The sequence below is a fragment of the Hyaena hyaena genome, unplaced genomic scaffold (genome assembly GCF_003009895.1).
Source record: "Hyaena hyaena isolate Hyena2069 unplaced genomic scaffold, ASM300989v1 scaffold_1000, whole genome shotgun sequence".
Taxonomy (NCBI): Eukaryota; Metazoa; Chordata; class Mammalia; order Carnivora; family Hyaenidae; genus Hyaena; species Hyaena hyaena.
Window position 1 is genome coordinate 227,132 of NW_024081631.1, and position 27,510 is coordinate 254,641.

At 34.5% G+C, this 27,510-nt stretch overlaps 1 protein-coding gene across 3 annotated transcripts in view; it reads left to right on the forward strand.

The window, feature by feature from the left end:
- Positions 1-27,128, forward strand: part of ADGRL4 (adhesion G protein-coupled receptor L4) — a 110,756-nt gene extending 83,628 nt beyond the window's left edge. For 2 of the 3 annotated variants that reach the window (XM_039221696.1, XM_039221697.1), the window contains 3 exons: positions 23,501-23,592; positions 25,182-25,350; positions 25,709-27,128. In XM_039221696.1, coding sequence (XP_039077627.1) covers positions 23,501-23,592; positions 25,182-25,350; positions 25,709-25,771 — 324 coding nt within the window. In that variant the 3' untranslated portion in view covers positions 25,772-27,128. Of the gene's footprint in view, positions 1-23,500; positions 23,593-25,181; positions 25,351-25,708 lie in introns of those variants that run through there. The other variant, XM_039221698.1, reaches the window with a different exon arrangement.
- The last annotated feature ends 382 nt before the right edge of the window (positions 27,129-27,510 follow it).

Genomic DNA, 27,510 nt, shown 5'->3' on the forward strand with positions numbered 1-27,510 from the left:
GGTGAGGCTAAATGGGGGCATGACTGCCCTTCTCTGAAGAATAGTAGCGGCCAAGATGGAAAGCAAATACTATAAACACCAAGAAAATCACATATACCTCTATCACAGAAACCAAGATTACCAGCAATAATAAGAACCAAACTAAACCAAAGTGATGTCATGAAGCAGAGGAATTGAGCTTTAGCAATAAAGTGGCAGCATCTGAGAAGTAACTGTGCTGCTCCACACTCATCTACATTGATCTACTGAATTGAAAGTCATTATCCAATGTTTAGGTATATTCTGATAGGTATGTGCCAAGCCATACAATTAAGTTCTCCATGTTAATTTGGTGGTATGGTCATGATGGGAGAAAAGGACATAAGAATTATCCCCTGCCCACTACAGTATCAGTAAGGATAAAGCAAGGCAAAACAAATAACAAAGAATAATATATAATAAAATATAAATGACTGATAAGATGTGGGAGAAATCAATATGGATGATGATAATCATTCAACAAATCTTCATTGAGATGAATGAACTTGTTTGTAGAAGGGGCAAGAAACAAATTCTGCTTTACATGCAGCAGATTCTTAATGTGAATTTAAATTTCTACCAAGAAGCCCCATAAACTTGCCTGATTTCTTTTGAAAATAAACAAAGAGCACAGACGAAATGGTCACCATTGTGCATACAATGTCAGAAATAGCAAAATTATCATCATCTGTCTGTTATTAAGAATATTCAATTATCATCATTTCATGGATTCATCACTTACTAGTCTGAACGTCATTCATTATTTATCAGATTTTTCCTCCATTTCTCCTCTACTTTCAGAATCAAACTATTGCTATCTCTCCCTTAGATTCTAGTATTAATAATAGGAATTTTTCAATTTACAATTTATAAACAACTACTATTCGTAGCTAATACTCAGTCTCCTTAAATCACTCACATTGTTATTATCTATCCCATGTTATAATTAACAAAAAATAGAATTTGATACAAAATGTTAAGTGACTGGCTCAAGGTTCTAAATCTACAAATAAATACTGATACTAGAACTTGAAACTACAGCCCACCTTTACATTTTACCTCACCTCTTTTGTGGTTGCCTCATCACCCTACCTTTCTGCTGCAATTCTCAATTTCATCTTAATCTTCCCATAATAAACTGCCCTAAACTCAGCTCAAACAATGGCAGCTATTAAAAAATAACATTAATGTTAAACCCTATTATATTCCTGATTCCTATTGACCTAATCATTCTTCACGTTTTAGCACATTTAATCTAATCCTTCAAACAACTCAAAAATGGCTGGTGTGTGTGTATGTGTGTGTGTGTGTGTGTGTGTGTGTATTTTGTGTATGTATTTTATTTTGAAATTGGAGAGATTAAGACATAAAGTGATTACACAACTTGCTTAACAGCTAGTAAGCACCTAAGCTGAAACTCAGATTCATGAAATTGAATCCATGGCCTGCTTTCTTAATCAGGGCTGATATTTTCCTTTGTCTATCGTCCAGATTCTATAAGCTGGAATTCTATTTTCAGCCTTTTTCACACTGCATATCCCCACAAAGCAGCTCCTTCAAAAACTTCATCCTTGTTAGATATTCTTGGATATTTTCTTGTGCCTTTGCACTCCAATAATCCTACCACCTTGTGCACAGTTCTGCCTGAAATCTTATCATTAAGGAGTTGATGAAAACCTTTCCATATTTGTAACTAATCTCTCTTTCCAACATACTATCATAGAATTTTTATTCAAACCCTCTACAGTACTTTTAATGCTTTGTTTTGTTGTACATGGTAATGCATTGTGCTACCCATCCTCTACATCCAAATCCCCAAACAGAGCAATGAGTTTCTTGATTAACTGACCATATTTTGCTCAATAATCAGTGTCATTGTGTTGCATAACGTTACGATCCTCCATTCAGTAAATTGCGATTACTCTTTACAGAGCAGCATTCACATTGCATTCTCTATGAACCCTAGACTATCAAATGGGCTCTTTTTGGTCACCCAGAATATAGAAGTTTTTAGTAAGTCTTTAATAATTTATTTGTATATTTTAATTAATCTGTTAATAAAGACATAGTAGGGGCACCTGGGTGGTTAAGCATCCGACTTCGGCTCAGGTCACAATCTTGCAGTTCGTGGGTTTGAGCCCCACGTTGGACTCTGTGCTGATGGCTCAGAGATTGAAGCCAGCTTCAGATTCTGTCTCTCCCTCTCTCTCCCTGACTCTCCCTTGTTTGCACTCTCTCTCTCTCTCAAAAATAAATTTTAAAAAATATTTTTAAAAAAAGACCTAGTAATAAACAAGGCACGAAGAAACACAATGGGATCCTTCTTAAGCTGTGTAACTGCTCTGTGTCCTAGATTCTTGATACCTAGAATGAAAATACCAGTGCCAGACCTATACAAAAAGGATATGGTTAAAGCAGAAAGAAATGTTTCAGGAGAAGCATCCATTCTTTAAACACAAATTGGGAAAATGCACAATAATTTGGAGGACAATTTTTGACTCTCTTATGTATACTTTTTGTATTAGAAAAAAAAGACTAAAAGCCATGGTTTGCACAGTAAAAAAAAAAAAATTGTATGCAAGGGAATGTATGTTTGGCCAATACAGTGTATACGTGTGTCTACATACATATGTGTATCTATAAGCATAGATCCTAATTTAAAAAATATTGGTGAAGATATGACAGCATTTGTTTAATTACAGCAAGATAAGATTTAATATATGTGCCTGTTACTTTTTGGAATTTGTTAAAAGTCTCTAGAACACTCTGCCTGAGAAAGTTTAACTGAAATTAAAACAAAGTGTAAAATGTCTTGGGAAATGCAATAAAAATAAAGACAGGATAAAGGCAAAATGTAAGTGAGCCTTCAGATGTAAATATTAACTAGTGGTGATTCGGTTATGCCTCGTTTTTAAACGAAGGATACGATTAATTTCGTGACTTACTCTAAACAAACCTGGGAGGAATATACTCCAGAGTAGACATCTCTGTAGAACAATGACAATAGTTTTCATTCATACATGCAACCCTTGCATTTCTTCTGTAGAGTAAGGACGAGGCCCTGCAAATGGTATTTGCTTGTTTTTATGAATGGAACCCTAGAGCAAGTCCAGTTTGGGATTATAGTGGAAAATGCATTTAAGACAATATGTAAATGAGGAAGCAATGAATTCGATCAGCAGGATTGTTGAATTCTACCCCCAGGTTTGTTGTTTCAAAGTAATATTCAAGCTTTTAATCTACTCTGATAAGTGTTAACGATTATGGTAGTTGAACAACATTCTCTGCATTGATCAAATGAAATAATTTCCTCAGGTATTGACTCATTAATATTAAGGATCTCTTAGAAATCAGAAGTATGAACCAGTGACCCCATGGCTTCTAGCTACAAATCACTACATTTAGAATGTTAAGATTGTAACTATACATAAAAAGCCCTAGCCATGCTTTTGAAAGATACAGCTGTACAAGAAAGAGGCTTCTAAATCTTTGTAAAGCAAGCTGCAAACTGGAGATAATTTCCATAATTCATTTCTTTCTTCAATATTTTTAATCTTTAATGCTGAATACTTTCAACTAAAACTGCACAAGCGATTAGATTCAAGTACACAAATATAAAAAAGAGTTGGTGAAAATAATTTAACTTTTAAGTAGAAATTGAAGTTTCCCATAGACATGTTCAGTATTGAAGAATAGAATTTGCTTGATTGAGGCAAATACTAATTAAGCTATGTCCAAATAAGGCATTTTCTTTTCAAAATGTGAGCTTTCATTTTCATTTAAATCACAACCCTTTTATAATTGAGTGTTTCTACATTACTACTTCTAGTCCCTTCCTTTTTGGTTTGCCCAGAACTTCACTCAGTTCTTTGCAGTGGTCTCCTCTAACTGTTCTTTCTGTGTCTGCAATCTCTTAATTCCCCTTCACCAGGAAATGTCTATTAAAACCTCCTCAAAAGTGAATTCCTCACATAACCTTTACACAACAGACAACGTCTAGGTATGTTTATTATTGTGTGAGCTCTTCGTGTTACATTTTTTAAATTTCACAAATTGCCCATACTTGAAGGAAATACAAATATTATAAAACTAAGTAAAGTAAAAAGTGGATATTTTATCCCACACTCATGTTTTTCATAACTAACCACTCTTTTTCTTAATATTTGCTCTGCCTCCTTCCAGACCTTTGGTATGTGCATATATATGTGCTCACACACACTCACACACACATTTATACAAATTGAAGCAAAAATTTGATTACATCATATTCATCTTTCTTTGTTATGATATGCAATTCTACTATTTTTATCATTACGTTTTGTGCCTATCATGCTCTAATTTATTTTACCGCCTATTGATGAACATCTAATTTGCATCTAATACTTTCTTATTATAATTAATACTGCATGCACAGAGAATTCTTGATTCAATATAGCTACATATATCCATTGCATTAAATTGTTAAGAAACGCTTAGAAGTAGAAAGGCAACAAGACACGAATTTTTAAATTTACAAATTGTCTCCAAAAGATTTACTTCCATAGCTATTTATGCCAACAGTATTTGAGAATGTCCCTTTTCTGACATTTTTGCCAACACTAGATATTACTACTTGCTATAGTGTCTATATAGGTACAAATATAAAATATTTATATATTTTAAATATAAACCCAACAGAAGGATTGATAGACCAGGGTTCTGCAGCAGGCGCCATGGACACTTTGGGCCAAATCTTTGCTGGAGGGCCTATCTTATGCATTATCCGGAGGTTATCAGCATGACTGGCTTCTACTCAACAGTTGCCAGTAGCCCTGCTACCACCACTGCCTACGCATGACAGGCAAAAATGTCTCCAGTACAACCAGATACCCCATGGGGAATGATATCCCCGATGCTCTCCATTAGGAACCACTACTTTAGACTTGGACATTAGCATCTTGTATAGGAGTGCATTTTGCAGCTTTCTTTAAATAACAAACATATTTTTTTAAAAGGAATTAAAATCATAGCTTGGGCAGTGTCCTCTAGATAACCCCATTGAAGCTATATTAGAAACACTAACCATTGTAAATCTTAAATATTATGGATAACAACATCGACATTTTAATTACATCTTTTAATTTAATGCCATCATGTTTGTTAGATGCATCTTTTAGTGACCTCTGTGGTTCAAGGCATTTTGAAATTCTAACCTTTTCTTCATATTATATATTAATAAGCATTTTAGTGCCTGTAACATTTTGTTACTTTTTTTTGTAGTATCCCAACCTTCTTGGAACAATAGGTAGCTAGAATTTAAAAAAGAAAAAGTGGAGTTAAAAAAATACTTACATAAATAATACATTTGTAGTTTTCAATGCATTCTCATACATGGGAGTTATATTCTTACTGGAAATACCTTCACAGATAATATCCTTGGGATTTGTACTAAAAATTTCATAAAAATTGAATAACTTTATAGAAATTAGAGATCCACAAAGAATACTGAAAATAATATCCCTTGGGTGTCTGAAGCCCAATTAGAAAATACTGGCCAAGGTGAAGTTCATCACTGGTATTTTTTTTTTTTTATAAATACAGCTTTACAGTGAGGGATGTTACATCATGATATAGTGAAAATGAGTTGGCAAGGCAAGGAATCATTAGAATTATTATTCACTTCACATTTGTATAGTCTTTTAATCTTTACAAAACCCTTTTAACGCCTCAGCTAATCCTCACAAAAAGCTTTGGTAGTACAACAAAATATAAATAGTAATAGCATTTAGTAAGAGATAATGTTTTACTAGATTTTCACTAGATCTATTAACTATAACCTTGACATCTATTTATAAATACCTATGGGGATTCTGCTATTTATACCTTTTTAAAGAAGTTCAATTCCTTGAGAACTGGTTACACTAAAGCAAATTATGTACATTCCTATGTAGGCAATAGATAAAACCTTCAAGCTTCTACTCACTAAGAATTCATAAAAATCTTTACACTTGGCCAGAAGTTCAGTACATGTTCTGATCGTTCTAATACCTCTGATCTAACTCTGAGCATAAGACGATGTCCTTGCCAAAGCTGGTCTGCAACAAAAGTAAGCCCTTCTTTCAATCAGTCTTTATTAGCCTTTGCAGAGATCTTATTCTACACATGAGAAAATATTCAATCTTCCCTAAAGTATTTATTGTAACCTTCAGTCTCCTTCAATAATCTCAGCAAAATACAAATGACTCATTCTGAGAGAATGCACTATCTGTGAGTCTCTGTCTTGATTTCTGTTTCACATATGTAAATGTTGTCATCTCTAGTTTCAGATTTTCCCAAGAAAGGAACATTTAAAATTCCGTCTGATGAAGAAAGCATGCCTCCCAGTGATATCTGATCAAAAAGAGGGCCCAATTTGTTCACTGTTAGGGCACAGCCTTTAGCCATTGGAGCTTAATTCACACTTATTTAGGTAACAGCCACCATTTTGTCTGTATTTTAAGTAAGTTAAAACTAAGGCTTAGCAAGCTTAAGCAATTTACTCAGGATCACCCAGCTACTGAGTGGTAGAGGCAAACTCATGCTTTCCAGATTCACCTTCTGCACTGTTTCACTACCACATATCCTTGCCTTTTGAAGCTTGCAGATTTTTGTTGGGTCGATGAAGAACTTGTTCTCATTTTCCAGATTCCGGCAAACAGTTTTAGGTAGACTTGTGAAAGACCTAGCAAATACAGAGTTTCGGGAAATGTTTTCACAAAATTTCAATTCTTTATTTTACTTAGTGAAGGTGTCAAAATAAATTATTTTCCATATTTTCCATATTGTTGTAAATGAAGAAAATCTTGGCCCCTATAAATATCTCTTCCTTTATTTGCTTTATCTAAATCTTGCCAAGAATATCCAACAACTAACCAAAATACCCCACCTGAAATCCTGACTATGTCAGACTATTGATCAGTATGTGGAATACAGATAGTCTGAAGGTATACTGTTCCATTAATTGATACTCATCAATAAGTAATTTCCAATGCCCTGTTTGACATCTTATTGCACAGATTCTTTTTTCCATTTTCTCTCATTGAGAAGAAGCTAAAAAGTGAGTTTAATGCTTCACCCGTTTTTAATTGTCCTTAATTTTGTATTTCTAGTTAGAAGATTTATTTTTTTAGAAAAAAAGTCTTTTGGGTTCTTTGAAAAATCAGTATGATTTTATTTAACTACTATTAGTCTATCAATATGCCTAGTATTATATCAAAATAAAAGTACAGGTAGTATGAAAAGAAAAAACTTGGGAAAAAATAGATATGACACTGAATATTTCAGAATAGGTCAACACTTTATCAACTATTAAAGTCCCAAGTAAAGTTGTGCTAGAAAAACATGTAAATGGAGACGTTTTGCTCTCAAAAAGCATATTAGGTTGGGGTGCCTGGGTGGCTCAGTCAGTTAAGCAGTTAGGCATCCGACTTCGGCTCTGGTCATGATCTCACAGTTCGTGGGTCAAGCACCATGTTGGGCTCTGCGCTAACAGCTCAGAGCCTGAAACTTCCTTCAGATTCTGTCTCCCCTTCTCTCTGCCCCTCTGCTGCTCGTACTCTGTCTCTCTCTCTCAAAAATAAACATAAAAAAAAAAAAACCTCTTGGGGCACCTGGGTAGCTCGGTTAAGCATCTGACTTTGGCTCAGGTCATGATCTCAAGATTCATGGGATCGATCCCCACGTTGGGCTCTGTGCTGACAGCTAGCTCAGAGCCTGGAGCCTGTTTCAGATTCTGTATCTCCCTCCCTCTCTGACCTTCCCCTGATCACACTGTCTCTCTCTCTCTCTCAGAAATAAAATTTTTTTTAATTATTTAAGTTTTCAAAAAGTATAACAGGTTAACGTGTAAACAAAAAATTCTAAAGCAATATATTAGTATGCTTGAGCTAATATTTTGGAAAAGCAAATATGAACAGCTTTCCACCCTTTGTTTACCTCTTTCTTGGCTTTATTGCTCTTGGGGTCAAATCTAAAACTTTCAACAAAGCCTACAGTAAGGGTAGCCATATTCACTTACTTATCACCAAAATCTGGACCTTTTTAGATTCACTTTTACTGAAAGTAGGTAATGAAAAATCATTCAGATTGCTTTCATTTTATTGATCGATCCATAAAACAGCCCCAATTAAAAATCTGTTTTCAAAAGTAATGTTTTCAACACAGCAGCAATGATTTGGAATAGAGTACCATGTGACTGACAGCGATGGCCATTATGAAACCTTCTTACACTACTCCGTAATGACGACGGAGGAAGCTGTCCCTAACCACTCATGCCTATTGAGCAGAAGGTGCTGTTTATGCTCTGTCTGGATAAGGTCTGGAGAGAGAGGTGGGATATTGCTGGTTATCTTCCATGGCTTAGCACATGCGAAAATCAGAATGGTCACTGCACATGTGACTCTCACACAGTGCCCCAATAGACATGACAAGATGGAAGTGGAGCTTACCAAATCTACTGGGCTTATAAGATATAAACAAACAAACAAACAAACAAACAAACACCTCAGAACACTGGGCAACAGGCATTAAAAATACCGTGCCCAGCTAACAGGAATAAAGTGGACACTTTACTTTGGGTACACTGCATGTTCTGGCCCCTGTCAGCCTCATGTCACATGAGCCTCCCATGGGATTTTCTGTTTTAATCACACTGCTTTACATTTTCTGAGAGATTCTACCTACCTTACCATCTCAGCGCCTCTGCACACACTCCCTGTCGCTTCCCTGTGGCCATCCATTCTTCTAGGTAATTCCTGTTTGCCTTTCAGATATCAATACAAACACTTTCTGAGGAAAGTCCTCCCTGACTCATTGATCTGTAGTGCACTTTTTTGTGTTATGTGCCTTCGTAGAAGCCCATTTAAAAAAATACTTTCCTTAATTTATAATTGCACATTCATTAGTGTGAATAACTGATTGATAATTGATTCATATGTTTCCTCCACTTGACTATAAACTCATTGAGAGTAGTTATCAGTCAGGTAATACCACTGAGTAAATAAATAAATGATGCACCAAGCACAGGATTTAGTCTAAAATGTTCATTCCTTTCCCCCAAAGGAAATTTAAAGAAATCCTCACCATCACAGAAATGGATTATTTTGAGAGGACTTCTCCAAAGAGATAATACATGAAGCATTCCTTAGAGCACATCACTTTTCCTGCATTTCTTTTCTCCTTAGAAATGACCGTTCTATGTGTCTATCTGCATCGATCTATCTATTTATGCTATGCTTTCACACAGAATTCTAACACTGGCATTTTATGTTTAACTGAATTAAATGAGGTCCTGGCCAGATAACGTGAAAGGTTTTCAGAAGCCAACTGGTAGAAAGTGTGCAATGTGGGAGATTTCTGTGCCCTGGATTTCTAACATGTACATGAAGATATTGATGCCAATTCTATATACAGAGCTATAAAAAAAGAAGAAATGAAATTAAAAGAATAAAAGTATCCTTCAAAAGTTAAAAAGGGAAAATTTTTAGTAATTTAGGAGACATTCTTATGGCTCTTCTATTTTCCTTTAAAATTGGCAATATCATTAGATACATCATTGAATTTAATTGGGCAAGATATATTTTAAATGCTGTTACAATCAAATGATCTATATATGTTTATGTGTATTGTGCGTATATATATATAGTACATATATAATACATACATACATTTTTTTTTGCTAAGCTCTATCCTCTTTTCCCACAGTAAATATACATAAGAAATAAGCTTCCTTGCTTATATCTTAACAAGGGAGATTTCATCACTGGGTTTTCATTGTCACATTAAATGGAATAACTGTTGTAAATGCTCTTCACATATAGTTTTTCTCATTCACTTTTGTTCCTTTTCTGATATCTTGCTATGGCTTATAACCATCTACAGTTAAAACCAGCACAAAAATAACTCCATGGAATTCATTTACACCCACGAATCACTTTATCCTTCATGTTTATACATTTCTAGTTCTCTACACCTTTTGATTCCATTTTGAAGATAGTAAATTACTCTTTCAAACACTGAAAAAAAATTCAGCTATTGAAATTTCTTAATGGAAACATATTAAAAATACAGAGTGTGATTTTTTTAATGTCTAAGATGATTATATATCAAGATGGGATTTTTTCGGGGCACCTTGGGTGGCTCAGTCAGTTAAGGGTCCAACCTCAGCTCAGGTCATGATCTTACAGTTTGTGAGTTTGAGCACCACATAGGGCTCTGTGCTGACAGCTTGGAGCCTGGAGCCTGCTTCAGATCTGTGTCTCCCTCTCTCTCTGCCCCTCCCCCACTCATGCTCTGTCTCTGTCTCTGTCTCTCTCTCAAAAATAAATATTAAAAAAAAAAGATGTTTATGGAATTTTTAGCCATAATAAAATGGATCAGTTTTTCAGCTATCACTTGAGGGGATGTGGGAAAATTTTTTCCTAATGAGGCCATATTTTGCCTACTTGTGATTAAGACTGTTGTGACCTACCTGTGTGCTCATGATTGTGATTAACAAATATACATCATAAAATCCAGGGGTCTGTAGTTTCTGTTAGATGCAAAATATTGCATGTATTCCAAGGTATCTACCCATAAAATGAAGGAAGTGTAACTTCATCCTTTCTCTTTATGCAAAATTATCCCTTGAGGGTCATTACATTTTAATAATGTATAATATATCCCTCAGTTTCTGTTGTTTTATTTATGGATAATAGATTTCTAATAAGATATTATTTTGTCAAGATCTGCATGATGTGAAACAAAACAAAGTATATTTTCTAAATGTTTAATAACATTAATGATAGAATACTCCTTTACATGGGCTATAAAGGATACTTGAGATTTAGGTTTACCATCCTTCAACTTTTTATTCATTCAGCAAATGTTATTGAGCATCTTTTATATACCAGACATAGTTGTAGGCTTTGGGAATATGTCATGAATAAAATAGAGAAAAGTCCTTACCCTTATGAATCCTGAATTCTAGACCAGGGGTCAGCAATGGTCACAATCTGTATGTGTATATGTATGTATATGTATGTGTATATATATATATATATATATATATACACATATATATACACATATATATACACACACTGATTTTATACATGTATATAATATATGTGTGTATATATATGTGTATATATATATATGTATATATATATATATATATTTACTGAGAAACACATTTACTGTTTGTGTATTATCCAAGGCTGCTTTAATGGTATGGCAAAGTTCAGTGTTTATAAGAGAAACCATATGGCCCTCAAAGCCTAAGGTATTTACAACCTGCCCCTTTACCGAAAAAATTTCCTGACTTCTGTTCTACACTAAAGTGATTTAAGAAAAGATAGCTATCCTCTCCCATAAAATATCCCAGAATATCATATTAGATTCATAAAGAATATGTTTCTTTTATTTCACTTATCTGGTAATTTTATCTATGGATCGCCCTTTGAAATACTCCTACCTTTTCTATAAACCTTTGAAGATAGCCAGATTTTTGATGTGGAAATTTCAGTTCTACGCTAGTGGAGCTTCAACAAAAAATGAGAAATTGTTTATATGAACAATAAATGTTTGGCTTATTGTTGAATTATAGTACATTATTGATTTATTGTTGAAGTATTTATTTTGCTAGTATTATTTTAGAGGAAATTCCTGAAAGTGGAAAAAGATCATCTGTTTTCCATTGAGGTCACATTGCCCAAAATAAAGACTAAAAGGTGTAAGTTCTGATATAAGGTGCTCTTTATAGGTCCAATGAGACTATATCACAGAATAATTCTTATCCAACTGTGGAGTAAATATATTATATTTATCATTCGGCACACCAAATATCAAGACAATTTGAAAGAACATATTTCCATAAGAACATTATTGTCACTAATGACAATAATTGATGTTCCTTGAGAACTTATATACTGAGCACTATTCTAAGTACTTTCTATAATTTAATAGACATAATGCTTTATGATAAATACTAATATTATCCATATTTTACATAGAACAAAGCGAAATACAAAGAATTAAATAATTGACCAGTAAATAAATATCAGAGCTAAAACTTGAATCCATGAAATGTGGCTCTGAGTCCATTTATCCTATTTATTTTGAAGACGCATCTGTTGCTTTTTTTTTTAAGTATTTATTTATTTGAGAGACAAAAAGCATGTGAGTGAGTGAGAGGCAGAGAGAGGGAGAGAATCCTAAGTAGGCTCAGTGCTTTCAGCACAGAGCCACACATGGGGTGGGATCCCCAAATCTTAAGATGATGATGTGAGCTGAAATCAAGGGTCCAACATTTAACCAATTAAAGCACGTAGGTACCCCACCTCTGTTGTTCTTTTCATACTGTCAAATTACATAAGGTAATGATCTCTAAATTTTTCAACTCAAGAGACCATCGGTAATAAATATGTACCTTAATAAATAGTTTACATCTTGAAAAATTGAATATATTTACTAGTTTCCTAATACATTCTGTCACATTTTACAATATATCCAATATATATTATTAAGCATTCTGAAAATATAAATTCAAAATTTTAAAGATAACAATACTTTAATAATTCTCTCTAAAATATTATTAGATTTTTAAATGGAATATTGATTACATTTTAATACAGCAATCCAAAAGTGTAGATCTAAGCTCAGTTTAACACTTGGTTTTAATGGTTATCAGTGCTGATACTTCACCAAGAGGCATTAAATCTGTACTTTAGTGTGAATGTACAGCCAAGGGATCACATTGAATGCTTTGTTCTAACATTCATTTCTTCAGATCTTCAGTAATGCTTCCTAATTGCACTTTGAAATAATATTACTAAAGGGAATGTGTATTTAAATTTATAAATGAATGCATTTATTTTGTGCCATATTATTTTCCAGAAACTATTTCAATTAACTTACTTCATCATGAAAAGCAAAGCTGTTTTCCAATGGTACATGACTTTTTAAAACTCCCGGGGTTCCTGGGTTGCTCAGTCAGTTGAGCATCTGCCTCTTGATATCACCTGGGTTGTGATTTCATGGTCATGAGATCAAGCCCCACATTGGGCTCCACAGAGCATGGAGCATGCTTAAGATTCTCTCTCTCCCTCTGCCCCTCTTCCCCACTCACACATAGTCTTTCTCTCTCTCTCAAAGTAAACATTTTTTAAAATAATAAATAATAAATTTATAAATGAAATAAATTTAAAATTGTACCATATTATTTTCCAGAGATCATATCAGTTACTATATCATAACGTATCATATCTTCTTACTTCATCATGAAGAACAAAGCTATTTTCCAATGGCACATGGCTTTTTAATACTCTCACTAAGTAGAAAAGTTAAGAGGCTCTTGAACATGTATTATTGACTTTAGAGAAATTATGTGTTGAATTGATTATGACTTTAAATACAATTGAAAATTGTGGATCTAAATGCATATTTCAAATAGTCCTCTTAATAATTTGAATTTTTAAATGACATTTTATCAAATTTGAGTAGATCTTCATGTATTTTAATTTAGTTGACTTATATGGACTTACAGCTTTGCTAGCAAACAACTTACTCTATGAGTAGAAAAATGATCACTTCTGTCATTGTCCCATGTGTGTATTCTTTATCAGGATTAATTTTAACCCACAACGTACTTGGAGACACTTTAGGTCTTAATTTTTCACTTTGTTCTGTTACTTTGTCAAAATTATATAATGTGCTATGAAAATCCGTTTAACAGGCACACATACAATCTGTTAGAGTAGGCAGTAAGATAACAACAGGGCCAAATCTCTCTACCTTTAGAAACACTCATCCCGCTGAATGGCTTGAGGGCACCAGTGTCATACATATTTTAAAGAGTAAATCTTGGGGTGCCTGAGTGGCTCAGTCAGTTAAGTGTCTGACTTTGGCTCAGGTCATGATCTCACAGTTCGTGGGTTCAACTCTCTCATTGGGCTCTGTGCTGACAGCTCAGAGCCTAGAGCCTGCTTCAGATTCTGTGTCTCCTCTCTCTCTGCCCCTCCCCAGCCCTCTCTTTCAAAAATAACAAATAAACACTAAAAAATAATAAACCTTAATTTTCCTTGGAAAAATATCAATGGGACTCTAATGTGTTCTTGCTATGCCTCAGTAGATTATTTTAAGGCGTTTTACTTGACCACCAATGTGGAGCACATTTGAAGACTATCACATTTCTAGATCTTTTGATCACAGAGAACAGTGAAGACAGACATCTCCATTACGGGATCACTGGCATAACATACTAAATCCTACTCATGTTTCCAAGGCCTTCACCACTGGTGTCTTGACTAAGTTGAATGAATGAACACTAATGCCAGACAGTTAATCATATCACTATTCATTACTGTTTTACTCTTCTACTTTTAACCATTTATAAAAGGAAGCAACTATTAGCAGTTAATATAATAAATGTCTAAACAGTTAACTTTGTGAAATTTTCAATGCCAATTTAATTTTTCTTCACTGGCCTTCATCTGTGATTTGTAAAGGAGCTTAAGGGAATTATCCTCCCTAGCCATCTACTAGGTATGAATCTTTGCTCTGATACTTCTTACCTGTGTCACCTTGGGCACATCTATGCCTCTGTTGCCCTAAGTGTGAAACAAATGTAATGATAATGATAATATCAAGAATAATAAGAATTACCCCATAAAGTCTGTGTGAGGGTGAAATGAATTAAAAACAAAAAACTGGCAATAATGTCTGACACACAGAAAATACTCATAGATATTATGGTTTTGTTATTGACTCAAGTCTCAAAGTTACAGCAAATTGTAACTACCTGCAAAATGCTTTTTATCCCAGAACAACTGTTCATCCGATTGTAAACCCCAACAACCAATGCTTGATGGGAGAGCATTGCTATCTTCTAAAGAATCAACCTCAAGGTATTAGTACCATGAATACTGTTAATATCTCAGATGTTCTATGCAGGATACTCTCCTCTTATAATATTTAGAACATGTTTAGATATATTTATTATATTTTCAGAATTGTTTCAGATGTTTCCATTTGTTTCAGATTACTCCTAACATTTTTTCATAGAATTATATAAACTGCACTCTTATTTCTCTCTGGTCTCCTCCCTCCTGAGCCAAAGGTGGATAACCTGAGCTGGGAACTATCTCATAGGTCTGTAGATATTTCCAAGACTGTTAAATCTGAAGCTTCAGGAATGTGCAATTAAATGAGGCTTGTGATGTTCGGAGAAAGATGCTTTCTAGCAGTCATATAGATATATATTGGGAAAGAAAGTAACTGCACTCCATGATCCTGACAACTGGTCATTGTCATAATTTCTGTGAGTTTTCACTAAATTTGAATTTTTTTAATGTTTATTTATTTTTGAGAGAGAGAGAGAGAGAAAGAAAGCAAGCAGGGGAAGAGCAGAGGGAGAGAGAGGAAGACAGAATCTCAAGCAGGCTCCAGGCTCTGAGCTGTCAGCACAGAGCCTGATGCGGGGCTCAAACTCAAGAACTGCAAGATCATGACCTGAGCTGAAATCGGACGCTTTACCAACTGAGCTACCCGAGCGCCCCTAGTTTTGTACAATTAATGCAATTTCACATCTAAGCTTTGAAAAATTTATTTCTAGCCATTGTTGCATTAACAGAAGTTTGTTAACAGGTACCAGCCTAATCCGTGGCTTCTCAGCATAGCTGTCACCACGCACATCAAGGGATTTCTAATGGGAAGGTCTGCCTGGCCTGGGTGTGTTCTTTACTGGACTCAAAACGTTTATACATGCTTCCATCCACTATATACTATATATTTTATCAGTCTCTGCACATACACACATGTTCTGGTTCCACAGCAATTGCAGCATCTGAAATTTACCCCCTCTTCCTTTGAGATCTCTTTTCAAACTGTCATATGTGGAGAGGGTGATGTCCTTGGGGTTTTCTACAGAGAAGCCAGTGTCCTCAAGTTACAAAAAGGACCAGATGTGAAAATAATTTTAAAGCGATGGAGTTGTGGTTGCCATACAAAACACAGGTTGCCCAGTTAATTGGAATTTCAGATAAACAACAAAGTATTTTTAAAGTATGCCCTGAATATTCTACGGGAGATACTTACACTAAAAAATTATTTGTCATATAACTGAAATTCCAATTTAACAGGCATCTTGTCCTTTGGTTTACTAATGAGGCAACCCTATGAGAAGGGCTTAGCAAGGTGTGTATTATACAGAAGAAAATGTGACAGGGACTTGAAGGTATAAACTGCATTTCTGACTTACTGAAAAGGAAGTCATGTACTAGTTGTAATTTGTGCTGATCTTCTAAGAACATAGAAACAGAATCCACAAATAAGTTTTTGTATAATTGATAATTCATCACACATCTAGGACATCAATAATAAATATGAGTCATTGATAAGTTAGTATTTATTTTAAACTGGATTTAAATTTTTTTAATGTTTTTTGTTTATTTCTAGGAGAGAGAGTGAGAAAGAGAGAGACAGCATGAGCAGGGGAGGGTCAGAGAGAGAGGGAGTCACAGACTCTGAAACAGGCTCCAGGCTCTGAGCTGGCAGTCAGCACAGAGCCCGACGCGGGGCTCGAACCCACGAACCGCGAGATCATGACCTAAGCGAAAGTCGGACGCTGAACCGACTAAGCCACCCAGGTGCCCCTGGATTTAAAATTTTTATTTAAAATATAGAAAACATGGTATTTATAGGGTATTTCATATATATGCAATTTTTTATTTTATATGTACACGTCTTTTACCTTGCATTAGATTTCTGTTGCTGTCAAAACAAATTACCACAAATTTAGTGGCTTAAAGCAACAAATCTATTATTTTACAGTTCTGGAGGTCAGAAGTCTGGGTACAGCGTGGCTCAGCTGTTTCTTCTGCTGAGAGTCTCACTAGGGCTAATAGTAAGGCATCGGCCATTCTGGAGGCTCTGGGGGAGAATTTGTTTCCTCGCTTCTTCAGGTTGTTGACCAAATTCAGTTTCGTGCGATTGATTTCCTTGCTGTCGGACAGAGGTCAGGCTCAATTTGTAGGGGACTCCCACATTTCCTGACTGATGAGCCCCTTTGTCTTCAGTTCTCTCTGACCTCCACGTCTGCCTCCCTCTCCTGCCTCTCTTCTGTAGCACCTGGCTGCTAAATCTCTTCTGCCTTCCTCTTTCATTCCTTAGGGCTCACATGCTTTCACTGGAACCAACAGGTTAATTCAGGATAACTTAAAGTCCATCAATTTATTCTATCTGCACAATCCCTTTTGCTGCATTCACAGGTTCCAGACATTAGTCGTGCCCATTTCCTCGGAACGGGGGGACATTTTTTTGCTTACCACATATTCCAGTTTTTCTGATAATCTATGTAATTAGCATAGTAAGTAAGTAAGGGCTCATGCCAATTACGAAATAAAATCAGAATGAAGACAAAACTCTGACTACTTGATTCCAATGTTGCTAGGAGATGTTTTTTTTCATTAAGAGATGATATCTTCTCATTTTAAAGCTTCAATTGCAAATGACAGAGACATTTTGTAGTGACCTAGGGACTGAGAATGGGGCATTGTTTTTTGTGAGTTTTGTTTTTGTTGAATGCCCTCTCGGTGGGCTAGTAGAAACCCACCCTTTGTCCATGGCAGAAACAGATTAACTAGGCCAGTTAATTTAAAGGTAATAAAACTATTTGAAAGGACATAGTAGTTGTGATCATGACACATTCTTAAATGAACCAGATTCCATTTGATATATATGAAAAATTAAAGCATAGGTCTAAAAGTGCTGTAAGAGAAATTTTCTCATTCTTTGTGGTGAGATCTGACATCAGCATATAGATGGCTTCATCAATTATTGAGAAAAAGACTAAGAAAAGAAAAATGACTGATTGGGATGCTTCATTTTGAAGTCTGAATTTGAAGCCCTTGGGTTGAATGTACCTGTAGGTCTAAATCTTTCAGAATTAGCTCATGCTCTCTCCTCAGCTTATCTATGTAAATTTCTTATTTAAAAAAAATAAGGTACTTAAAAATTTTTAATACACTCTGTGAAACATCAGAGCATGTGTGCCAAGCTTTGAAGCCACTGCATATATCAATGAAGGGAAAAACAGATCTCTGTATAGATAAATATTCCTTAAGATGAAGCTAGGAGAATTATTTTAAATTTAAAATATTACTTTCTCTCAAGGGTTAAGTTTTCATGACTTTGAGCGATTCTTTTTTCTTTGCAGCTATTTTCATTTTCTCTGTATTCTCAAGTGCAGCAATGAGTTTCAGAGTTCTTGTTTGCCACCTAACGTGCTTGTCTTGATTATTCCCAGAAAAATATTAAGGAATCCTAATTGACAAGCTAAAGCTGTTTTTTTAAAAATTGAAACAAAAATGGTAATGAATGACTTTGTTCAATTGCAGGTCATGAATTAGCCCCTGTGTGTTCATGGCACTAATATTTAGAGATAAAAAGGGAACCATGCTGATAAAATCAGCACACATTGGTAAACAGTAATGAGTCAGATTGTGAATCATTTTAAAGGCACTATTTTCTTAGTTAAGGTTCATATTAATGATGTTCCTTGTATTTTAGAGAATCACTCAAGTATTCAAGTCCGGGATCATGGAGGCAGAATTGCCTGTAAACACAGTGTTCGTGCTACCTTTCCTATTATTTATCTTAAAATGCAGTTATTTATCTAACCTCAAAGTCATTACTTCTGGAATAATTGTAAACTATTTCTCATGATTAGAAATAACTTTTAATTCTATATAATCTTGGTTTGAGCTCTTGTTTTTATTTTATCTCAGACTATTTGTACTTACTTCATAAAACATTCTTTCCTGAAAATATTTTTCCATGCCATGTAGAATGCAGAGTTTCAACTCAAATTCCACCCCTAAGTAAATAAAATCATGTGCCTCTGGGTGATATGGATCCTTTACTTATGGTTATTTCACTCTATTTGAAAAAGGATTTAAAGTAGCTTATATATTTATGGATTAAGAGAGAATGCAGGCAGTGTAAAAGCAGCAAATATAAGATTTTCCAGTTACCCCAAATTTGCTGAATATTATAATATGATGTTGCATTTGTCTCCAAATTTTGTTAAAGAAAAAAAACTATTCTGACACTTGTTAAAATGGTATAGAAGACTTTTTCAGAACTACTGTGATAGGTGTCAAAACTATTGCAATAGGAAGAGAAATTCAGCTCAATTCTGAAGACAATAAAGACAGCTGGGGATTCATAGCCAAGGATAAGGTTGTGTGTTGGGGAAAGAGGTGTGTGGAAAATTACTAGGAGCAGATGACAGGGGAAGGGAGAATTCTTGCTAACTTTACTTTAACAGGACTCTTGCCAAAAGGATGGGGATCAGATCAGATAACAGCGGTGGGGGTGAGGAATTTAATTAGATACTGAAAATGACCAGATATCAAGGGTCGTAGGCTTCTCTCTAAGCTGATTTAGGATTCTGGATAAAACTGAACTCTGCAGAGATGGACACTGAAGCCCAAGGCCGAGTCCTAGTTGAGAAGACAACTCAGAGGATCCTGGCTAAAGTTTGGTCAAGGAGAATCCTATCAGTGTTCTAATGACTAAGGCAGGGAAAGAACATGTTTGCATTCAGAATTTTCATTGTCCAGAGCAGTAGAGAATACCACCATTGACTACATTGCCACAGAATGGAACTCAGGGCTGATTTTATCATTTGGGTTTCAGTTTTCAATAAACATACACTGGGAGGCAGTAAATAACAAGGTGGCTTTTAAACAGAGGTGGCGAGGGAATTTGCCCTGGCAGTTCCTGAAAGCCTAGCAAATGTAACCACCCGAAGGCGCACTGGTGTGCTGGAGGAAGGACAGAGAATCCAATGTGAATGTAGTGACGTGATCAAAGGACAGAGATGTAGGATGTGAGAGAAGAGGTATAGTGAGACAAATCAAGAGGCCACTGTGAACTCCTTTTTTATTTAACTCTGAGTGAGATGAGAAGCCATTGGAGGGTTCTAAATGGAGACATGGTCTGACTTACATTTTAAAGGGATCAGTCTGACAGCTGTTATGTGAGAATAGATTGTAGGAAGGCGAGGATGGAAGCTGGGAGACCAATTAGGGGGCTTTTGCAATAGCCCAGGTGAGGCACAGTGTGGCCTCTCCCAGGAGAGGCGCCATAAAGGCGCCATAAAGACAGTAAGTGGTAGTCATATTCTGGATACATTTTAAAGGTAGAGGTGAAGGGTTTGCTGACGAATAAGCCTGATCTGCTAGAAGGCTGAGGTAACTTTTCTTTTTTTTTTGAGGTGAGGAAGATTGAAGCAAAAATAGGTTCTTTGGGGAAGAACAGCAACTTAGTTTTTGACATGTTCAACTCCTGATGCCTAGTAGACATAGTGAAGCAGTCAGGTAGGCATTAAGGATAATATTTTGAGGGGCACCTGGGTGGCTCAGTCAGTTAAGCATCCAACTCTTGATCTTGGCTCAGGTCATGATCTCATCAACCATGAGACAGAGACCCACAATCAGGCTCTGACAGCGTGGAGCCTGCTTGGGATTCTCCCTCTCCCTCTCTCTCTCTTCCTCCCCCTGCTCACACTCAGTCTCCCTCAAAATAAATAAACATTTTTTAAAAAGCATAATATTTTGAGCCGTTGGGTCTGATCGCCTAGGAAATGAGATAGATGCATAGGTAGGTTTGATGACTGAGACGCTGAGTAATCACTTGTTTTCTTTGGGTTGCCCTCCTTTGGCTTCACTCATCATTCAAGATTGGCTTAGAAATCATATGATAGCGTGTCTTTACCTGTGTTCTTTTACTATGCAAATCATCACTGGACACTTACTGAATAGTGTTGTACTTACCGATTAACTGGTCATCTCTTCCATTATAGTGTAAGTTCCTTAAGGAAAAGGCTTAAAAGTTTTCTTGAGTGGAAATTAAAATCCTTTGCATTTAAGATAAAATCTAATATTCAGCCCTGTTTACTTCACTCACCTCTTTTCATACTACCCTTCCCTTTGTTTACTACACCCCAGCCCCCTTTGATAATTCTTTCAAGGTATACCATATCCTCAACTCTCCATGCCTCATGGGTTCTCTGATCTGCTAATGCATTATGATTTATTAGGTCTTGGCTTAACTACTAAAACCTGAGAGAAGTACTTCCTGAACTTTTATCTTAATCCACCCTCATTTTGTCTCTCCTAATAACCCAAATTTAAGATTTGATAGCATTTATCACAGTTTTTAGATTTATATGTATTTATGTGATAATTTTCTGTATAATTTTCTTAATAAGATTATGAGAACAAAGGACGATGTCTGCTTCGTTCAAATATGTACCCACCTCTCATCACTATACCAGAGACCTGGGCCCTTTATAAAATATTTAGAATACATGTAAAAAGCCTCATCTACTTGAATTAGTACCGATGAATGTGAATAACATAATCAACATGTTTGGGATTCTTTTCATTACATAAAACCATAACACCATTTGATAATATTTTAACCTATTTTCTCTTATAATTGGGAAAGTATAGAATTATGGTATAGGAATTAGTCTCCTACTTGTCCAGCAACACCTGATTTTTATAAGTATGTAAACATTCTCTTTATTGTACACAAAAATGTACTTTCCAGAACTAGATCACCTGAAGGGAATAAGTTTACATAGTTGTAAAACAATGTGGAACAACATTTCAAATGTATATGTACTTCTGAGAAGATATAGCAGTATGAGCAACTGTTTTTCAAAACTGTTTTATTGAAAACCATTTAAGAAACTTTATTTAATATTATAAATTACTCACATGGAAAATGTATGCATCTAGAAAACAATTTTTTGTTAAAGCTATCTAACAACTCTATGTTGAAATAACATATTTAATATAAATACTTCATAAAATTTCTTTGAAAATATTCAAACCTCCAGTGGTTTGACATATATTATTTATACTAACCAAATTTTAATACTTTTTATTATTTAAAAAATACATGCATATGAGTATAAAAGTAAATACAATTGTTTCCAAATTTATTTTAAAAAACTATAGCTATAAAAACCTAGAAAATACTGTGCATCCCTCCTTCATAAGTATAGTACTTACAAACTGAAATATTATTAAATTATCATTTTAGTTAGTTATTTGAGCTCAGATAGGGTGAAACTGTCAATTCAATCAATTTTAATATGTTTTCCCTCCCCTCTGCAGTTGCTGAAGTTTTTTCTTTTTATGGAAGATTTGTTGTAATTAGAATTAATTAATCATATAATTAGAAGTAATGGACATAGGAAGCACAAGGCATGGAATAGCCCCTCACTCCTCTAAGATTTTCTCTCAAGGACTTCTCCATGGAGAAGTGACTATATGAAATTATCTGACCCATTATTTCATACTGCTTTTTATAATAGTAATTAGATTTTGAGAAATTATGTAAAACTCCTTAGAATCAAGAGGAAAATGGACAATTTTTTTCCATAGCTATAAGCTCTTGAAATACTAGTATATGAATTAGATTTAAAATATTGCACTTTACTATTCTTACAAAATGTCTTTTGAAAAAAATATGTTTGGATTAACAAAATATAGTCAATAAATGATTAATCTACAAATTATTTGTATAATATTTAATAATTTTAATTGTTAATATTCTCATATTAAAGTAGATATACATTAAAATATATCCTTAATTTAGTCCTCTGGAACTACAAATATGACTTAAAGGTTTCCAAAAATATGGAAAAAAGGAAACTTTTCATAAGTAGTCACTTTAAAAGGAGTGAAAATTGTGTGTACTCTACTTAGCCAATAATAGGAAATATAAACAATGGAATGATAAATGTTTACTAATAAAAATCATATGCCTTCAAACATTGATTTCATTGATTGATATTTTGAAAGTTTCTGAGGTTAAATCTAAGGAAAGAAAATTTCAGCATAAATATTAGAAGACATTGCTAGATGAATCCTAGAAATGAAAGTACATTCAAACATTTTCTAGCAATAGAAATTGAAGGTGTTTTGCTGGGTTTTCTAACCCCTCTGATATTTTTTCCACTTAAAATTTTTAAAGGCTGACAGAATTATCACTAACACTTCTTGAAGAAGCAGCATACAATTTAATGAAGAAAAATTTGATTTCTCAACTTTTCACAAAGTTTTTCAAACCGAAATTTGACTTAATATGCATATTAACTTATTATTGGCAGCAGCTGATACTCATCAATCTGTAGATGTGATCATACATCTGAAGAAGTTTCTTGAACAGGTTGTTTGTGATACAATCTGGCAAATTCTACTACCATTTGTACCAACAATTTTCAGTGATATTATAAAGATCAACCACAGATCAGCTTCTACCAGAGGGTTTGTATTTTGTAATATACACAAAAGTTCTATGATTTTCTAGTTTCCATCTTATTTGAAATCTTTACTATTTATTTATTTCCTTCATATGTATCTAATTTACCATGAAAATTCTCTTCTTTGAAATTCGTTTATTTTCTCAGGTTAATCTCTTGGCTTTTGGATTTATCATATACAAAGTTTTTCGTCACACTGCAGGGTTGAAACCAGAAGTCAGTTGCTATGAGAACATAAGGTAAATGTCTCTTTCACTCTATTTCTTTAGTAGTTAAAAGATTGAGTAACTTAAGGCACAAGTAATTCTTGGAAGAACTATTTTTTAAATTATTTTTCATAACTTTCTTCTGCCATATTAAAAAACTTATTGTCAAATAGCATTTTAAATACATTTAATGAGACTATAATCACCACAGATTAACTGGTAAGTAAAGCCATCTTTTCTAACATAATCCCCTTTGAAAGAAAAGATGATGGCTGTGTTTTAAGGCAAAAAATGGCCTTAGTGATTTTCTTTGGAAAACATTCCTCGGAGCTTAGTAACTGTGTTTCTTTCTTGTGACTCCTAGTTTGCATGCTGCCATGATTTTACCTTCAACTCTGTCTTTAAAACTGATTTATTGAGACCTCGAAAATGGTTTGTTCAGGAAAAACTCAAGTGTACTATAGGGAACATTAGAAACGTCTAACGTTTGTGTTGCTTGGAAACACTCCTGTAGTTTCAATACCTTACACAAGATTTATATTTAGGATTTAGCAAACGTTTGATCGATTACTTTCTTTTACTCTTCACCATTCATAGCTTCATGTAGTGTGCTGGTTTTAATAAAGTTGAAAATGACTCATTTTCTGAGGTATACTGCTAAAACATCTTCTGCAGTACAGAATGATTGGACAAAGACTGAATAAGAAAATAATCATTAGTTGCCTCATTTTCAAAGCAATGTCCTCAGTGAGCAGGACTGAATATTGTTTTACCAAAAGTCATAGGCAATAAGTTGAAAATTTGTCAGAGTGAGTATGTGCACGAACTTTTTTTTTAATTTTTAAAAAAGCGGTATTCTGACATGAATTTTATTTTGAGGCAACTGTATTGCAACAGCAGAAAAAAAAATCTAGTTTTATATCTTACACTTTCTACTTTACTAAACCTAAAAGGAAAGCAGAAGCTTCCTTTGATGTCATGCACATGTACTGACCCAAGTCCATGGGGTATACTTTGCAAGGTTTCTTAGGGAAAATGCTCCCTAACAGATATATGCCTTACCTTTAGGAATTATTGCAACATTTGATTTGAAATCAAAGCACATACACGGCAGTATACTAGATAAAAATATTTTAAGATTAAGGAAATTCAGGGACACTTGGGTGGCTCAGTTGGTTAAGTGTCCAACTTCAGCTCAGGTCATGATCTCAAAGTTCTTGAGTTCGAGCCCTGCCTCAGGCTCCGTGCTGACAGCTCAGAGCCTGGAGCCTGCTTCAGATTCTGTGTCTCCCTCTCTCTCTGCCCCTCTTCTACTCTCTCTCTCTTAAAAATAACTACACGCTAAAAACATTTTAGCATTAAGGAAATTCCTTGAAAAATACCCTATTTTAATAATGTTGCCTTCATTTTGGAAGTGCATCCCTGTCACGGTGCAGTAACATACCCTGAAGGCTGTCCCATGTAACTTGTATGATGTATCAGTTTCAAAATCCTTCTTAGTCTTTGCAGAAGATTTCTTAATTGTACCAAAAGGCCATTTTCCACATAAGTTGAGGAGCTTAGGGATGTGTTGAGTCTATGTCATTTTCTTAACTGAACCATTTTAATTACGTGACATACAGGTCTTGTGCCAGGGGCGCCCTTGCTCTCCTGTTCCTTCTCGGCACCACCTGGATCTTCGGGGTTCTCCATGTCGTGCACGCGTCAGTGGTCACAGCTTACCTCTTTACCGTCAGCAACGCCTTCCAGGGGATGTTCATTTTCCTATTCCTGTGTGTCTTGTCTAGAAAAGTAAGCAGTTTCTTTTATTGTACGTGTGGTCAAACCTATAACATATTCAAGTAGCATCGGTTACCAAATTGATAAAAATTCTTATTCTCATGGATTCGTGTTGTCTTTATTGCTTAAATACAGTACATTTTAGCGTCAAAATCATCAGAACTTCTATCCGTTCGTATGGACATATGATATTTAAAGAACTTGCTCTGGGGAATGTAAACATAGCTTACATTAATTGGAGCATATTCTGACAGATAATGAGAAAATCATACTTTAGAAAACCAAATATAGCACTTTAATGCGATTTGAAATCATTTTATGTGACTGTTGCAATTATGTTTAACATTTCCTTTTTTTTTCTTTTTCTTAGATCCAAGAAGAATATTATAGATTGTTCAAAAATGTCCCTTGTTGTTTTGGATGTTTAAGGTAAAAATAGAGAACTATGGATAATTGTTGTGACACATAAGAAAGCCAGGCTGTGGACGGCTAATGTATAAAAATGACTTGAATCAATGATCTAATTATTAATTACTATCTAAGTATTTTAAATCCATTTTTCTGTTTACAGTGTAGGAACTGTAGATATGATGCCATAACTATGTACCATACAGCTATGGTTTGCTTTCCTACATGACATAGTTAGTTGTGTCAAAATAGTATTGCAAATATTTGAAAAGTAATTGGTTTCTCAGGAGTGATATCACTGAGCCCAAGGAAAGGTTTTCTTTCTAACACAATATATGAATGTCCTGAAGGAAACCACCGGATTGATATTTTTGTGACTCATGTTGCCTTTGAAACTAGTCCCCTATCATCTTGGTAATGAGCTCTGTTACAGAAAGGGGGATATGAGAGAATGAAGGGGCAGAATATAAAGCAGTAAAAAAGAAATGGCTATTATAACAATGAGATATATTTTGAGTAAACTTGGTTTTTGTGTAAATTAAAAGAGAAATTAGAGCTGAAATAATTGAACGAACACATCTTTCCATTGCATGGGTTGTTCTGAACTTAAATTTATACTAAAACAACTTAAGCTTTTATTTGTTATATTCGTTTTCTTTCCTAATATTAAAAAAAAACCCACAAAACTTCACAAATGAAAAGACAAACAATTCTGTTTTTTTGGGTTAACATCACAAGGAGGTATGTGCTGTTTCTATACTTATTTAATAGATTATAACTTTAAATTCTTAATCAGAAATACATAAATGTGTCAAGCTCTAATATTGTTCATGGTTGTAAATGTAAAAATAGTGTATATAAAAGCTGAAGTATTCTATTCTATAACCTTTCAGAGTAGTGAGAAATATCGGATCTCATTAGGCTAGTATATTTGAATTCTTTACTTCTCTTAATTGTGGAAATAGTATAGTTCACATTACAGTACTCCCTTTTAACTTACTATTTTTAAAAGGGCATTGTAAATATGAAAGTATTCAGAAAGTGAATTGCTGTTTTTTTCTGTTCAGAAAAGTACACATTTAAAAATGTTATTTATAACAAAAGAATCACTGGGAACTGTAGAAATGTTCACAGTGGATATATTTTCTGCCAGTTTTCTACCATCTATTAAAGCATATCTCCTTAAATGTATGGCTTCTATCTATCCTCAAATCTTCTCATTAAAATGTAGCAGCAGTGATTTTATTTCAAAAATACGTAATTGTCTGCAACTACCTGTAGAAGTATGCCAACACACTAAATGTTGTGATTTTAATTTCTCCAGCCATTAAAATGAAGTCTGTCAAAACTTGCTCTAACAAATAAAATGTTATCTAAATGAATACTGCTACCGCTTTGCTGAGTTGTTTTCTCAAGAAAGATGCTAGCTGCTTGCTAGTATGTCTTATACATTTTTAGAGAATCCATGATAAATTTTCATTATATCATCTGATCTCTTATACACTAAGCCTATGACCTATTATTATCATTGTCATTATAGAACAGGGTTATAAGAATGTGATATTGAAAAACTAATCTGTTCAATCGATATATACAAATGATGTAGGGCAGGCGGAATAGGAGCTCTCCCAATACTCTCACACCCTAATCTTCAGAATCTGTGACTGGTATGTCGGGTTACATGGAGAGAAGAATTACGATCCCTAATCAGCTGACCTTGACATGGGGACATCATCCTGGATTATCTGGGTGGGCCCAATGTCA